Here is a 17,151-nt window from a genome sequence, read left to right on the forward strand (position 1 = left end):
AGGTCCTTTTTCATATGAGCCGTTAGATTAATCTTATGGTAGATTAATAGATCAACTTTAATAATTTATCTTATGGTAGATTGATATCAACATCAATAATTCTTGTTACACCGAAACACAATAATTTGGGAAAGTAATTAAATAAAGATTTGATGAAATTAGGACGTGTAAAATGATTTGGTTTTCATATTTGGATTTGATGGGTTTAGATATTTGATGGAGATTGACAAGTTGTGAAACTTTCTTTTCTCTTCTTATTTTTTTTGTTTTATCAGTTTATATGTTGTTTTCGTATAAAAAAATTATTTAAGTTGATAGTTTAATATACCGTAAGATTAATTTGAAGCTTCATATAAAAAAGGAATCTCATAGATCCTCAAAATAAGAATCTTAAGAGAGCAGCTCACAAACCATATTATAAACAAAATAGACTAAAATAAAAAAAAACGTATAACAAATCTATCGTTTAACAAAAAAAAAAAAAAATTATAAATTCGATTAGAGGGCTGCTAGTGACCATACTGATCATGACTCTATTATTTTATCAAACATAGACTCACTCACTCACGCTAACCAAATATGCATATATTTAATCTATTATTGTAAACTAAATATATATAATGTTTTTTTTATATATATAAATGTACAAAATTTCTGGTCATAGATCTTTGTATTTTGCTAGACGATATATGTATAATGTATTCGGGTCTGTATTATCGATGCGTCTCTTTCCTCATAGCGCAACGATTCAGTGAGAGAGGAGAGTGAAAGAGGAGATAGAGACTTGTCATTGTTATTCTGAGGACGACTCAGTTGCCCAATACTTTGGCGTCTCGTCTCGAACCGTTTTAAAGCACAGTGACGCACAATATCGAATGCTACCACCACCGATTCACTTCGACTTCTTCACCACCTCCTCCACCAAACCACCATTTCTCTCTCTTCCATCTCCCTCATATACCCTTTAACTCTCTTGGGATTCTCTGTCCTCCTTTCTCTCTCTTCCCAATACGGGCGCAGATTGCCATTGCTGCGTGCTTTTCATTTCTGGGGTTGCCCCAAATCGATTTACCCCAATTGGGTTTTTGTATTTTCCGATTTGAGCATCTGGGTTATCATCGTCGTCGTCCCCATGGCTGCCTCCTCTGTTGCATCTCCGCTCTGCACGTGGCTGGTGGCCGCTTGCATGTCGGTCACGTGCGACAGGGACTGCTCCGCCAGGCCATCTATGCTCAGCTCCTCCCGGAGGCGGCCGAAATGCGCCGGAAGAAGGAGGCTGCCGTCCAAATGTAGTAGCTTTAGTGGCGAATTCCAGAAGGGCCTAATTTCTGCGTTCAGTGGATCCAGCATTCAGGGCCTCATGAGCTCCTGCTTGGCTTTCGAGCCCTGCGATGAGTACTACAGCTCAAAGGGTTTATCTTCTTTGGGATGCAATGGGCTTTCATCACTGTTTGGATCCAATCGAAGGCAGAGGCGATTTAATGGAGCCTCCTACTCTGGTAATTGTGTTTTTATGATTGTTTTTGACATGTTCAAAGTTAAATTATTATTCTTGTGATTGTTTGTTTTATCAGAACATGCTGATTGTGTGCTGTTTTTACTTTTGAAAAAAAAATGAAAAAAAAGATTATTTGGAATCTGGGCATGTATTTTGTGTGCGTGTTTTTTGGGCTTTTTAGCTAAAATGGTCCTTGAGATTAGCATAAACATTGAAAATCGATAGTAGTCCCTGCGTTTTGTCAACCGTAAATCACCGTATCTAGTCCTGTCAATATCCTCGTTAAATTGTGAAAGTCAGGATCACTTTTATCGATTTTCATTGTCAGTGACCAAAAAGGAGATATGCTAATCACAGAGACTATTTTGGCTGAAAAACCTTTTTTCAATTATATATTCTGGAATTTCACTTTATTCTTGCTATGCAGTATGATTTATTTGAAGTTGGTTATGTTGGTATACCAAATGTTGTTGGAAAGAGAGGAAAAAGTTTTCCATGCTGTTCTGCCTTCTTTTCTATTGGAATTACAGTTGCCAAAAAATAAACAATGGTTTTAATAGTAAAGTATTCTAGTTGGACTAATTGATTCAGAGCATCTCCATTCGCAACTGTTGAGTGATTCATGATTATACTAGCCACGAACTTTAATTTACAAAGAATAAGGAATAGAATATCTTGTTACTGTAGAAGTTTTATGTATTGGACCAGGAAAGAGAGGAAAGATTTATTATTTACGTTGGTGTGAATGTATATAGAATGATTGTCTGTTGCCTTGTAGATCTTTGAGGACTCTAACTTCGGTTTTTCAATCAATGTATAAGTAAAAATATTCTTTGACATGCATGACATCTTCGTTTGTTTTAAATCATTGTTATTGGTGGAAATATAGGGGAAACCATGGCTGTAGCTGTGCAACCTACTGAAGAGTTAACAAAACAGAAGAAACCTTTAACAAGACAGAGGCGAGTGGTTGTGACAGGAATGAGTGTGGTGACCCCACTCGGTCATGATTCTGATGTCTTCTACAATAATTTGCTTGAGGGAGTTAGTGGCATAAGTGAGATAGAAGCTTTTGATTGTACCCAGTTCCAACGGTGACTAATTTACTAAACCTCCCTTCAAATTGTTGTTTTCTCAGTACTATGTTCTTACTTCTCTTTATTTTCTTTAGAGGATAGCTGGTGAGATCAAGTCTTTCTCAACGGACGGATGGGTAACACCAAAGTTTTCTAGAAGAATGGATAAGTTCATGCTTTATTTGCTTACTGCTGGAAAGAAAGCCTTGGCAGATGCTGGAATCACAGAAGAAGTCCTGGAAACATTAGATAAAGCAAAATGTGGGGTTTTGATTGGCTCAGCAATGGGTGGCATGAAGGTACCTCAGTGTTCTGTGCCTTAATATTATGTACACTTTTTGCAAAACATTGAAAAATCTTTCTACTGGTTTGTCTTCAATTTGATGTTTTTAGCAAGCATGGTTTAGAGTTTGTAATGTTATGTCACATCTTCCAAATGTCATTTTCGATGGAGATGCACTGAAAACTAGTTTTTTTTTTAATTTCAGAACTGGACTTGTTTATGCTATCTATTTGTTTATTTAAGACTGTGTATCAGTATCTCTCTCCTGTAGTAAAACATCTTGTAAACACAAAAGATTCTTTTCGCAAAATTAAATTTGAAGCCAGATAGTCTCACAGTGACCTACAAAATTTGCCTCTGGAGCAAGATCTGATGTATTTTCATCACTTCAGTCATTTCTGATAAATCCATTTTGTGTTTGATATTGAACAGGTCTTCAATGATGCAATTGAAGCTTTACGGGTTTCCTATAAGAAGATGAACCCTTTCTGTGTACCTTTCGCAACTACAAATATGGGTTCTGCCATGTTGGCAATTGATCTGGTGAGATTACAATATATATGCGTATATATATTATCGATGCAATACCTTTACAATTTGTGATGGCTGCTGAGATTTTATACTTGTCCTTTTAACTGCAATATACTTTTTACGCTTGCAGGGCTGGATGGGCCCAAACTATTCAATCTCTACTGCTTGTGCTACAAGCAACTTCTGTATTTTGAATTCGGCAAATCATATCATTAGAGGCGAAGCAGTAAGTATTCTGTTAATCATATTAAGTGGTAGAGTTTAGATGCAAAATATTGTCCTACAACATGAAGTAATTTAGTGGTAGTTTCGATGCAAAATTGAAAATAATGATATCTGATGAACGATCTTTAAGTAGTATATAATAACTAATTTACAATTTTCTTTGAAATCTTATGCAGGACCTTATGCTCTGTGGTGGTTCAGATTCAGTGATGATACCTATTGGTATTGCTTCCATTCCTTGCAGATGTTATTTCTGTCTTATTTTTACTCTGAGTTGAACGTAATTTTTAATAATCTTTTTCGTATGCTATCACTGCAGGATTGGGAGGCTTTGTGGCATGCAGAGCACTGTCACAAAGAAACAATGATCCGACTAAAGCATCACGCCCTTGGGATAGTGTAATGTGACCAATAACTATGCTAGAGTCATTTATTCTTTTATTTCCACTGATTGGTTATATGATGAAACTTTCGTATATTCCTAAGAACAAGAATGGTAAAAATCACTAGAAGGGCATGTCATATATTGGTTATCACAATGTAAATTTGTGTTGGAATCTAGTCAGCTTTATTGAAATGATATGTTGTAATTTATAACTAAACCTAGTCATCTATTAAGCTTGAGATTTGAGTTTCTTTGTTTTAGAAACGTTTAACAAGTGCAAAGGTACTCCATTGCGAAAGAAAATGTTTGGAACTGCAATCATTGTTTCTTACTAACATGTCGACTTACATAGTAATGCTTTTAACAAAATCTTGTTTTGGTTATTGGACAGAATCGTGATGGCTTTGTTATGGGGGAAGGAGCTGGTGTTTTGCTTCTAGAAGAGTTAGAACATGCTAAGGTATTTTCTAAATCAATGACCTTGGCAATGGTACTTGGGTTGTCTGTCTGGATATTCTTTTTCTCTTTCTGTGTGGGATCACATAGTCTGTAGGGTTGTAGGTGCAAGGTCTTTAGGGACATTCTGTATACTGTGGTTCCCTCGAGTTAATCCATATCATGCTTTCTGTTACTTTTTTTGTACTGTGTTGAGTGATTATGGTCAGCTGAACTTGCTGCTACCCCTATAGTAGTCTCACACGCATTTTCTAATCATTCATTTCTATCTTACTATGTGATATGGTGTTTCTGTATAAATGCTTCTTTAGAAAGTTTAATTCATCGATGTTTATTTTCTTACAGAAAAGAGGTGCAACTATTTATGCAGAATTCCTTGGTGGAAGCTTCACATGTGATGCTTACCACATGACTGAGCCACACCCTGATGGTAATATGCTTTACCTTTGGAAATATCACTCCTACGTTTCTCTTGTTCTTTTTGTTGAGCTATGGAAACAAGAAAGTTTTTGGCAACTTGTTTCTGTTGATCTATTAGAGGTTCATTATGGAAGAACATCACGTGGAAATATTTTTATGAATAATGTCGTTATAGCATTTTTTGTGTGAATAATTGTATCCACCTTGCACTTTGTTTCGTCAAATTACATCAAATGCTTGGATTTGAAATTTTTATTAATGTCCTTGGAAACAGGGGCCGGGGTTATTCTCTGTATAGAAAAGGCTTTAGAGCAGTCTGGGGTGTCTAGGGAAGATGTTAATTACATTAATGCACATGCTACATCCACACCAGCCGGAGATCTCAAGGAGTATAATGCTCTCATTCATTGTTTTGGCCAGAACCCTGAGGTAACAACAACACATTACGTTCGTCATCTGTTTTCTTAATTCCTGTATTTCCATGTTCAATGAGATCATTATGTTTTACAGTTGAGAGTGAACTCTACAAAATCCATGATTGGTCACCTACTAGGAGCAGCTGGTGCTGTGGAAGCTGTTGCAGCAGTACAGGTAACTTGATGTTTTCAACTTGGAAAAACTGTAATATTTTTAGACCTTATATTTGAAGACCAAATACAATTCTTTGGTTTGAAGTGTAGTTCTTGACATGTTATCTTCTTTTTGGGTAGGCAATACGAACTGGGTGGATACATCCAAATATCAATCTGGAAAACCCAGATGAGGGTGTGGTACGTTGTCTTCCGTTCCCTGATAACGTCCAAGGAAAGTATATTTGGAATCCTCTAATTCTGTCAGCACATGAATGCAGGATACAAAACTACTAGTGGGTCCAAAGAAAGAGAGGCTGGACGTTAAGGTGGCATTGTCTAACTCATTTGGGTTCGGTGGCCACAACTCATCGGTCTTGTTTGCCCCATACCAGTAGAAACACAGATCTAGTGTGCTACTCCAACCTTTGCTGCAATCTTACTGAAGGTATGTTCGCATACTGCCACCTTTTTTAGAACTTAGAAGGATTGTAATATGTAAACAAATCAAGCAAAGTGTGGGTATTTCTTTTAAAAAATAGTAGTCTGAAACATAAACCTGTAGTATCGTGATTATTTGTCTGAGTTAATGTCTTTCAACTTGAAATCAACATATGTAGAACAGTTACGAGCAGTCACGTATTTTCAACAATGAAATCAATGATATCTTTCTTTCGTATATTTTGCTTGAAAATTAAGCAGAAGCCGTTATTTACAGATGGGACTGAATCGACATTGAAGTACTTCATCTTGTGTATGGTTGGATAGATTGCGGCTATGAAAACTGAATCGCTCGAGAAGATTGTTGAGGTGGCCCCTAAGTAGGAAATATTAAGAGCTCACCCAATGGTTAACAAGAAATACTTTTGCTTCTTATTATTAGAGACTTTCCCTTTCGATAGCCACAGTAGCTTTTGATCCTTTTATGTGCTGCTGCTAGTCATTGAACCACCGCTGCGGTAATGGTTGCCTTGCCTTGTTTGATTTTGGTATTCTGTACAACTAGTTGGCTCATCAGATGATTGTAATGAAATTTAGTTTGCAGTTGCATGACTTTACGTTTTTGGAATTCGACCTACTTGTATCTTGATTCCAAATTTTATACTTGGATTGGGACCTGTTCGAGCGTCTTTATAATGTCCATACACTTACTTATGGCGAAGCGATATTCTATTCTAACCTACACGTTCCTTTCCTTGTTCGCCATTGCGATCCATTGCTATGTATGTTCATGTTAATTGGCAAGCAGTATCAACATATTCAATAAAATTTGTGGAAAAAAAAGTTCCAAGAAAAGTGATTCCAAAACTCAAACATAAAATGGTCGCTTAGCTCTATTCAGTGGAGCAAATAGTAATCAATAAATGAAGAAAAGGTTTATATATTTCTCTTGAATGTGTTGATCCAAGTTGAAGAGGTTCTTCACCTTGTTTTCTTCTTGCCGCCTCCTTTCTTCTGAACCCGCCCTTTAAACTTCGAGCCTTTAGCGGAGAGGATAGCCGAGGCACTCTGCCCTTCGAGCTTCTTCGTCATTTTCACCACACTCGATATTCCTTTTCTCGCGGCTGCCCTATGCTCTGGTCTGCGGCTCATCATTTTCCGATCAAGTGGCCAATATGCATATGGTTCAAGCTTGTCCTTCCTCTTCAAATCCCCACCAGCCTTCTTGCTGGCGTACTCTTTGCCGGTGGCAGCCCACCCAGACTCTGATGTCTTCCTGCGTTTTTGTGTTTTCTTTGAGTTTACAGACAAGTGACTATCCGCTTCGCTTCTTGCATCATAATCAGGTTCAGATGGCTTTTCCTTGTACGGTTCTGCTTCGTCGCGGATTATTAGGCGCCCATCAGGGTCTATCTCTGGCCCATCATCCGACTCCATCTTTCGCTTTAAACTCTCAGATGACCTGAGTGCAGACCTAGTTCTTTGCCGATCAAGCAGATCAAGTGGCTCATCCTCTAGCTGATCAAGCAACTTCTTATTATTTGTTCTTCTGTAATACAAACAATTGTGTTGGTTCATTTCGGCCGATCCAGATTGTGTTGTTGATCATATTATTTTTTAACATTTCTGGACAATCAGATATGATCCAACGAACACTTCTAGCTACCAAGATCATGAATAATGCAAAGTGTGGCTCTCTAAACACGTAAACACTGCAACATGAACATCAACAACAACCTACCGTAATGAAGATGATTTGGATTTGAGCTGTGTGGACGCCTTGCCACGTCTGCCCGACACTGTTTTGGCATCCATATAATCTGCACCGCTATCCTCAGTTTCCTCATCATCAAAATCAGAAAATATTTTTGTATGGTTCCACCTGCTTAGCCTGAAAAGAAGATGGAAAATAACAGAATGTTAGAGAACATGAAGTAATATTAAAAACTACATATATCTCAAAAAATGAAAGTTAAAAAATGAGATGTAAAAGTGCCACCAGCACATACGCACATGTGTGATATGTATTTACAATAAGAATACATGTGCACCGTGCGAATTGTGCTCGTGCATGTATTTAACTTTTAAATTATGAAAGAGTGAGACCTGGATGTAGTTGCTTTGGACACTTGAGATCTAGCTTCCTCAGATTTAGAACCCAGCTTCCTCTCTTTTCGTTCCTTCAGCTGTATTCACAAGAAAAGGGGAAGATCAGAAACAAGTAGTGAGTACCCCTGGAAAATTTTCAATCTAGCAAGATGCCTCTCAACAAACCTTCCGTATGTTTGTAAGTAGTTTCATATGCTCTTGTGGCATCACAGCCTTAACAGCATCAAGCCCACATTTCTTGATGAGCATTTCTAGAAGCAGCTTAACCTGAAGAAAAAAAAATCGAGTTTGAAAAGCAAGTGATGAGAATTATGGGGAAATTCATCAAAACCAACTGAACTCAACCATATTGAGGAGGAAACAACCTTGGCTTTGAAGTGGCTTTTAGTAGCATCTTGCCACTTCAGCAAGCCTTCCACCATGCTTTTCAAGTGCAACTGCAACCCCTCAGCTTGTGATTTGGCTACTAATACTTTCAACAAACCCAAATTAGCCTGGAAAAAGGAAATAACAAATAAGTCAATGAATTATCAACTATCAAGCAGTTCACTTAAGTAACTGAATAACTCCAAAATGCTGATCTAAACAAGAGGGGAACAAACTTTAATTATTTCTTTGTTCTTTCTCTGAAGGAGGAGAAATGTGGATGGGAGCAAATTGCTAGCACTTGAAACAAGGTCAGAAAATTCATAAGCCAACCGAGCTAAACCCTTCATTGCAGCACTGATCATATGAGGAGTTTCACCAGCTAGCCCCCCAGCTACCTGTGACCATAAGATCAACCTTAGACATGCTGCAAATTTATATAATTTCTGCTTTCCCACAGAACCAATTATTGCCAAAAGACTATCAGTTAAAAACTGATGCAGTCTGAAACAGTATTCAGTACCATGTTAAAAAATTGCAGCAGGTTTTCTCTCTTCCCGCCAGTCTCCTCATCTCCACAAGCATGGCCAATTTGGACAAGGATGTCATAAGCTCTATTTCTTGTTTTCTTGTTAGCCTGCATTGAGAAAGAAAACCATTGGTAGCACTTCATATAAATGAACAAATTCTGAAGCTGCAGAATGCAAGATCTTCTGGCTCTTTAAGTGCAAGAATTAGATTCTTTCAGGAAATTAAAAACTAAGTAAGAAACCAGATTGCAGCTGCTAAACCACTTTACCTCTTTAAGCGCAAGAATTATTTCTGTCAGGAAAGAACTTATGATGTCATGCTGCATCTGCTCAGTGTTGCTCTACAAAAAGATTCAAGTTCTTAAGCATGGAATGGCATACATGTGAATTTTCTTCCCTACATCAAACTTTGTTCCTAAGAATCAAATAATGAATGCTACACGTAGTAATACGATTTGGCAAATCAATATGTTTGTGTATACCTTTGAAACATGGACTACTAGGAGGTACAAGCAGTCAAGTCTGTGCCGTTTAGCTGAAAAATGGCATGAAGGAAGTACTTCAATCATAATATCAGACAATTCCTTGCGCTTCGATGAAAGAAACCAATCACAGTCCTGACCATACATCCAGCAACAAGATCCATAAGTAAAAGAGATGAGCAAAGAAACAAAAAAACCACCATAACATGGATAGAAGACGGCTCCGCAGCAGATAATTCCAGAAAATTATATGAGTGCCCTTGTAACCATGTCTTCTTTAACTAATACATTAGCAGTGAAGCAAACAACTTTGAACCGGTAAACCATGTTTCCAAATATTCCACTGACTGGTGATAATAATTCAAGTACAGTGCAAAAGCATCAATAAAGATAATCCCTAACATCCAAATCATACAAATCCTTAACTTTTGCATACCCTGAGAATGATTGAAAGAACTTTGTATGCCTTCTTTTGTATCAATCCTTCATTATCCTGAAGTCATGAAGCCTATAGTTAGTAACTAAGGCAATATTTCCTTTTACCAAGCATTTCTAGATCCTCTTAAAAACAAAGTAAATAACCAGATGGAGGAGAAAGATTTCCAAACCTGCAATGCAGTCTTTATTGCACTAAATAAAACATCAACCTCTTTAGCATCCAAACCAGGTAAAAGTGAGACTGCCAAGTCAAATAGTTGTGCCCTGCAGTTAAGATGGAAGAGAATTAATGTCAGGTCAGACATCCTGCTAAGAGAGAGAAGTGATAACTCTACTGTGAAAATGAAGAACTAAACATCATAGACGGAAAAAAAATGATGTACCGCATGGTATTAGAATCTCTAGAGCTTTCTGCTTTCCTAGCCTCTTCAGTAACCTTCAAAAGCTTCACCAATGTACTTCTAAAATACCTAGAGACAACTTCTTTATCTGATATTGAAGCAAACTCACCAATTGTGGACTGTAAAGGTGGAAACATAATTATTCACAACTTCACAAAACACTATTCATGAAAAAGTAATCAACGAATTTCGCATTGAAAGTACAAACACGTATCTAACCAAAAATGCATTCCTAAGTAGAAAATTGAACCCAATATGAAAAAGTACAAGTTCATTAGGGGAAGCAAAGGGGACAGAGGTGCAAATGTATCCAAAAGATCAAAGGGAAGTCAAAAGAAAGAAAAAAAAAATACTGAAAAGGGTGATATTGTAAAAAAGGGATGCAGCTTATAAAGTGAGCCAATTCCATTTTGTTCTTGTGCCTTTATTGCTCAATTATGTTTAAGTTCTTTGAATGTTCACTACGAGGTATCTAACACATTTAGGTAAAAAGATAACTCCCCTCTGCCTTTCTCTCTTATAAAAAATGTGTCATGGTTTTAACGAGGATAGGCATGATTTGTAGGGAAACTGCATTTGTTACACCCGTAGGATATGTGTACTATACAAAAATCAATACGGATTTGACATTCTTGTCATGTATTTTGCAGAACAAATAAACAAAACACATGTAACCTCAGTATGCTTAAGTACCTGCAAACAGCCTGCATCATCTTTTGTGGTATTCAAGAAAACACCTGATAGAACAGGTAGTAACTTGCGTGCAGATGACTTGAGTACGCTCATGTTACCTTCTGTAACTTCAGGGGTATAATTGGCCATAGCTCTATGTCTGGTGCTACCTAATTCACTATCAGACAGATCATTCACTTCCACAATTTTCTTATTTTGTTGAACAAGAATCTGCAAGCTCAAGCATATTATCCCACGAATCTCAGGTTCATCCTGAAGGGCACTGCACAAGGCTTGCTCTAGATCCTTGAAACTTTCAGCAGTATCAGAAGCATAGTTGCAAAAGGAAGGTAACAGTGACCACAAAGCGTGTACAAGCGCATCTGAACTCCTTGATGAAACAATACGTCCTTGTGACTCCAGCTGCAAATTATAGCACATAACTAAAAAATTCCATCTGGAATAAACAACTAGCATTCCATCAGTATGATCTGTTCAATACCTTTTTAGATTTCTCCTTTATCATTCCAACCATACCCAAAATTGACTCCGTAAAGAAGCTCAAACGTGCACCAATTGTATACTGCTTCAGAATCGGAAAGAGCCAAACATTCACCTGACTTAGGTCTTCAGCCTCCAAATTAAGAGGTAGAAGACCTAAAAATGTTTCAGGTCCCATTGCAACAAGAGCCGATCCAAAGCATTCATGCAACTATATATTAATAAATTCATTATATTAGTAAATGTCGCACTAATTGAGAGTAAACATTACTAAACAAAGACAAAACCACACAAAAAGCTTCCAAATAATCTTTAAAAAAATGAACTGAGTTTGACTTGCAGCCTAAAAACCTTGTAAATGATGATGGTGGACATAGTAATATTAATATGTTAAACACTGAATAATATAGGAAAGACCTGTTTCCTGAAAGGGAAATCTTCATCAGGTAACTTCTCCATTTCCTCCAAGCTCTTCATTGCGCCCCTCATGAAATAAGAAGAGTATACCCCTGCATGATAACAGCTGTTATACCTCTGATATCAAATGGAGATAATAAGTGCATGGTAACAGAAAAATAAATCAGTTAAAAACAAGAGGAAACAGTCAGATGCATCAAATTTTAAAAGTAATACCAAGTTTATCAAACATTGCTGAGACAACTTGAAATGCAAGGTCCCAGACACCTGCGTAGTGATAACCAAGTAAGCTTTCAATAGTCGCACACACTTTTTCAATTATAGTTGGCCCAGACTTCCTTGCATCATTTTTTGCATTCATTACAATCTGGTCAACTCCCTGTTTGACCAAGCTTTCATCAATGCAAGCACGAATGAGACTCTTAAATGTGTCTGCTGCTGCGTGTATAGCCTCTTCATGCTCAGATGCCAACACATCTGCCAAAATCAAAGAAACACAAACAGAACTTTTTGAGTTCTGCTTTCTAGAATGGAGCAGATAAAAAGGGACTTAGACGAAGATTTCTTTAACTAATAAGAAGGTAAAATGTACGCAACTAAAGTCAGTGGACGACAAAACACTACATACCTTTGAGTGCATTGAATACAAGAGGGAGTTTAACTACACATATTTGCCTATTAAGGGAATAAACTTTCGCCATTCCAGTACCAAGCAAGCGAGCTGTAAATGTCATGCCATCCACAGATGTCTCATTCGTAGAGACAGAAAGAGCTAATGAGCATAATAGATCGAGCAACACTTCAAGAGAAACATCTGTCGATGGATTGAGACAAAGTATATTCAAACTGTCTGTTATGCGCTTTGTAACAAGTGGTTGGCGCAGTTCCAGAAGAGTTTTGTAGTACTTGAGGACATTGGTTTTGTACTTGATTGACATAAGAACCAGACACTCTTTCAGAGCATCCAAAACATACAAGACCTCTTGGGCTCCCTTGGGTCCTTCACTCGCATCTGCCCTTGACCCACCGGCAAGCAGAAGAAACCTTTCAAATAAGTTAGTTATCCCTTCACTTGCGGGGGCAAGGAGCGGTGTTCCTTGAAAACTTTGCAGCACATCGCGAAGACACAAATGTGATTGTCTTCTCACCTGTTTCCGAATCCAATTACAATACATTCAAGTACATGTAACAGAATCAAAATCTGAATCAATTATAACAATCGACATTACCAAAATATGCAACAATTGTGCCGTAACGTCATTTAATAAACCTCAAATTCATCGAATTTATATAGTAAATGACCGAAGCAATCTGAATTCTATCATGAACAATCAACAATAACGACAAGAACTCAAAGGCAAATAAAATGTGAGAAACTCACCTTCGGGCGAGAATCCGTAACGAAACTCAATAGGAATCCATACAATTGAGAGGCATCAGACCAGTTGACGCGGCCTCTGACAATGAGCAAATGCGATATACATTTCAATCCCGAGACGGCGGCACCCACCGTCAACGACGGTGACCGAAGAACACGGACCAAGAGCTCCGATAAGAACTCGCTCTTCTTCACGAGAATCCCCACCGATACTTTCTGAAAGACAATGGAGAGAATCGTGAGGAGGGCGTCGATCACGTGACCGGGTGGGTCTGGCTGGGAGGCGAGGCCGTCGAGGGATGAGCACGTGAAGCCGAGGTATGCGACGGGAGTCGAAGGGAGGTTCTTGTCTTTGAGCTCCTGGGCCATGGCGCCGACGGCGGCACAGAGGTGGTGGTGGTCTTCGCGCGTGGAGCTGCTGAAGCGCGTGAAGATTGAGGCGCAGATGTCGTCATCGTCGCTTAGAGGGAAGGAGTGGACGTCGTCCACTTCGATGCCTTCCATGTTTGGGCGGGTGTTTTGGGGAGTTGCAGAAAAACCCTAGCTTCGATGGTCCTTAGGTTTTTTTGCCCACCTCTCAGCACTGGCTAGGGTTTTAGAGAGACAGCTGAGGGCGAAGAAGGTGACCGTTAAGTTGCGGATTTACGGGTCGAGGTTTTTAGTTGAGCTTTTGGGAACCAGGTGGCCCAGTTGTGGCGGGTTCGGATGGGTCACTGAGTTCGTAAGCGCGACCGACACTTGTTACATCTTTGGACTCAACGGGCCCGTCACCAAAAGATGATATATATTCCGTCTGGGCCGGTTCGGAAGTATTGACCCGAATTTAACTCTATTCTTCCGAATTTTATAGTCAAGGACTCAAGCGAGAAGAGATGTTATTCCCACCCCAATGTTTTATCTTCTTATCCACTTTTTAATGACTTTTTTTATTACAAATTTGTCCATTTGTAAAATGACTAATAAGGACCTTAGTTACCCTCTTTTGCATTATTATTATTTTTTTATAAAAAATAAAAAAGAAAAGTTTGAGTTTGATAACTCTTTAGACTATTTGTCTTCCTTAAACCCTAACTCATCCTTCCCATCTCTCATCCTTCTCATCTCTTTTCATTCAGAGAAAGCAAAAAGAATGAACTTAGAAGATGACATTTTTATGGAAGAAGCAGAGGATTATGTTTCCATCAAAGAGGTAAAAGAATAATTTTTTGTGTGCAATTTGTTAGGATTTAAACATTTGCCTTTCTGGGTTTTTATTTTACATGCAATTGATGAAAGTTTTAATTATCGGAGAAATACAAATGTATTAGGTCTTGTAACTATCACTTTTGTGTCTCATGTTACACAGCCCGATTTCAGAAATTGATCAGACAATTCAACAGCACGGCAACTCGAACTTGAATCATTCATCGAATCGATTCCTATTTGAATGTGTTGTATCTACGATTTCGTATTACGTTGCCGTACAATTTGGCAATAATGGATAGTGTATCATGATCAATCGAACTAGAAACATGAAGCATGGTGTTGTAATTAACTTGACTAAACTCAATTCGATAAAACAACAAAAACGTGAATCAATTAGAAAAATAAAACCACATGACTTGAGAAACGTTGAAAGTGCAGCATAGATAGCTGAGTTGAAAAAAAAAAAAAGGAAAAAGAATATATATAAAGGATTATTTTAGGAATAATAGTGGGTGGGGAGATAACATTTTAATTTTTTTAACTTTTTATAGTGGGTATAAATATAATGTGGGTGGGGAAATAAAACAACCAAGTGTGTCTAACAACTCTCTTATTTTATCGTCAAGTGAAGAGAAAGATAGAAAAATGATGACAATAATAATACTGATACATGAAGGTAATGCTTCTAAAATTTAGTTGGTAAAATTAGGGTAGTGCCATTCACATACTTCCTTTTATTTTTCACACACCTTTGTTAATTTTTGTTCATTGATCTTCTCCAAGTCATTCAATTCAACGGCTGAAAATTGATAGGTGTTTGTAAAAAATAAAAATGGATGTGTGGATAGCGTGAAATGATTTATGAATTATGACCCCCTGCACAATTTTCACAATTTTTGGACATGCGGTGTTGAGGAATGAGGGTGGTTGTTTGATGGAACAAAACATATTTTAAGGTAAATGGAGGTAAAACGTGGGGTATTTATGGGGATCACAAGACAAACTATCTAATAAGTTGATATTTTTCGTACGGGTTGTCTTATGCAACAAGTCTCTAACAGGTTGTCACATGGGACAGTCCCACAAATTTTCGTGGATCATAGGATCTTTTAATCACGATCATAAAAAATATCTTAACCACCAAAGAAATCTCGTATTTATCGCAAATAATTATTTCAAAAGAAAGTAAGATGTTGATAAGTAAAATATCAAGAGCTTTTAGAGTAATTTAAACCCCGACAACAATATTATAAACTGATTTTATATGTGTAGCTTCATTACTATACTCATTAATATCATACGTACAATAACAGTACGATGCCAACTGCGGCATGGACTGACACTGATAACCATAATGACAGAATTACAGCCGTCCATCATCAGATCATCATCAAGGTCCAGATCTGGGCTGTCTGCGGCTCTTGTCGAGGCGATTGATCAGGTACAGCGCGTTGCTCGTAACCCTAGCCACATTCGTAATCTTCCGCTTCACATCCGCGGCCTTGGCCTTCACATTCGCCTCCTGAATCCCATCGAGACACGTCTCGTCATCCGTCAAGGCCGCGCTCAGCCACGTCTGGGCATTGCTCATCTGGAACCGAAACGTCTCCTTCCGGAGGTGGTGCAGCTCGGCGAGCGTCTCGCTCAGCTCGTCCACCGACGACGACATCAGGTCCACGCAGTCGCCGATCGCCGAGCGCTGCAGCTTCGTCCCCTTGAAGGAGGCGGAGAGCTGGGCGAGGAAGCCGGAGACGCGGCGTGCGCGGGCGAGGCTAACGTTCACGGCGGCCTGGGCGAGGTCGCCGGGGGTCTTGGCGGGGCCGGCGTAGTTGGATAGAGTGCGGAGGCAGATTTTGGGGTAAGTGGCGTGGCGACATGATGAACGGACGATATTTGATGCTGGGTGGTGTTTCCGTGTGGCGGAGGCGGAGTACAGCGAGCAGAAGAGGAGGACGAGGAAAGGGAGAAGAGAGAGTAGGAGACGCATCGTGTAGGTGGCGGGTAGGGTTTTCCGGCGATGGGTATAAAGAGTAAAAGAGTGGAGGTGAGCAGAGTAAAGATTGAAGAGTGTGGAATTAATCTGTGGAGGTCTGGTCGCTGGGAGGGGTGAGAGGTTGGGTATATATAAGGGGTGTGAGGTTGGGTATATATAAGGGGTGTGTGTAGTCAATCAGTGATAGTGGGAAAGTAAACGGGCAAATCTCCGTTTTAGACTAGGAATGTTTAAAATTAGGTTAGCTTTTGCCTTGTCTCGTAACTTGATTGGATGTTCTTTTAAAATAGCTGAAAAAGCTTTTAGAGAAAATATTTTTGGGTTCTAAAAGCACTTTAAGTGTTTTCTGCAAGAAACACATATGATTCTTCCAGGAAGCACTTTTAAGTGATTTTTTAGGATTTACCTGCATTTTTACTAATGATTGGTTCAAAAAATATTTTCACCAAAAACGCTTTCAGTTATTTAAAAAGCACATCCAAACGAGTCTTTAATAGTTTAATACAAAACATAGATTACGTTACTGTTTTTAAACTAAACTGCTTTAACAGAAGAAAATATAGAAAGGAAACAAAGAATAGTGACGTTCATATTTTCCTGCCCGATCAAGGAATGACTAAAATAACTTTTTACATATAGCGTCGTTCGATAACTCACTCAGGACATTCGAAGATATATTTTTATCGTTTCACAATTTCCTTAGTTGTGTAATCTTCTTTCTAATATGAGCTTTGGTTTTTCTCGTTTTTCTTTGTATTGATTCCATCTAGGTATATTCTTCTCCATCACATCTTA

The 17,151-nt window shown here is 38.4% G+C and overlaps 3 protein-coding genes across 3 annotated transcripts; 1 reads left to right on the forward strand and 2 right to left on the reverse strand.

Annotated features, from left to right (window-relative positions):
- The first annotated feature begins 1,025 nt into the window (after positions 1-1,025).
- Positions 1,026-6,573, forward strand: LOC103950242 (3-oxoacyl-[acyl-carrier-protein] synthase II, chloroplastic-like). The gene is made up of 14 exons (XM_048587653.1): positions 1,026-1,499; positions 2,388-2,592; positions 2,672-2,873; positions 3,290-3,400; positions 3,519-3,614; positions 3,790-3,835; positions 3,933-4,012; positions 4,390-4,458; positions 4,800-4,884; positions 5,149-5,303; positions 5,385-5,465; positions 5,585-5,644; positions 5,725-5,891; positions 6,162-6,573. Exons 1-13 carry the CDS (start codon positions 1,133-1,135, stop codon positions 5,839-5,841), a joined length of 1,674 nt encoding a protein of 557 aa, XP_048443610.1. The 5' UTR covers positions 1,026-1,132; the 3' UTR covers positions 5,842-5,891; positions 6,162-6,573.
- Positions 6,574-6,681: 108 nt separating this feature from the next.
- LOC103950239 (RRP12-like protein) lies at positions 6,682-13,829 on the reverse strand. Its single transcript, XM_048587648.1, has 18 exons — positions 13,182-13,829; positions 12,429-12,948; positions 12,017-12,277; positions 11,801-11,892; positions 11,385-11,594; positions 10,904-11,305; positions 10,193-10,329; positions 9,980-10,073; positions 9,808-9,864; positions 9,372-9,506; positions 9,159-9,230; positions 8,883-8,996; positions 8,596-8,757; positions 8,359-8,487; positions 8,159-8,260; positions 7,991-8,070; positions 7,626-7,775; positions 6,682-7,433 (listed from the first exon to the last, which is right to left on the reverse strand). Exons 1-18 carry the CDS (start codon positions 13,680-13,682, stop codon positions 6,866-6,868), a joined length of 3,786 nt encoding a protein of 1,261 aa, XP_048443605.1. The 5' UTR covers positions 13,683-13,829; the 3' UTR covers positions 6,682-6,865.
- Positions 13,830-15,587: 1,758 nt separating this feature from the next.
- Positions 15,588-16,434, reverse strand: LOC103950240 (pectinesterase inhibitor 3). Its single transcript, XM_048570354.1, has one exon. It carries the CDS (start codon positions 16,348-16,350, stop codon positions 15,754-15,756), a length of 597 nt encoding a protein of 198 aa, XP_048426311.1. The 5' UTR covers positions 16,351-16,434; the 3' UTR covers positions 15,588-15,753.
- Positions 16,435-17,151: the final 717 nt, after the last annotated feature.

The sequence above is a fragment of a genome, unplaced genomic scaffold, assembly GCF_019419815.1.
Source record: "Pyrus x bretschneideri cultivar Hongxiangsu unplaced genomic scaffold, Pyrus_bretschneideri_v1 Contig1, whole genome shotgun sequence".
NCBI lineage: Eukaryota > Viridiplantae > Streptophyta > Magnoliopsida > Rosales > Rosaceae > Pyrus > Pyrus x bretschneideri.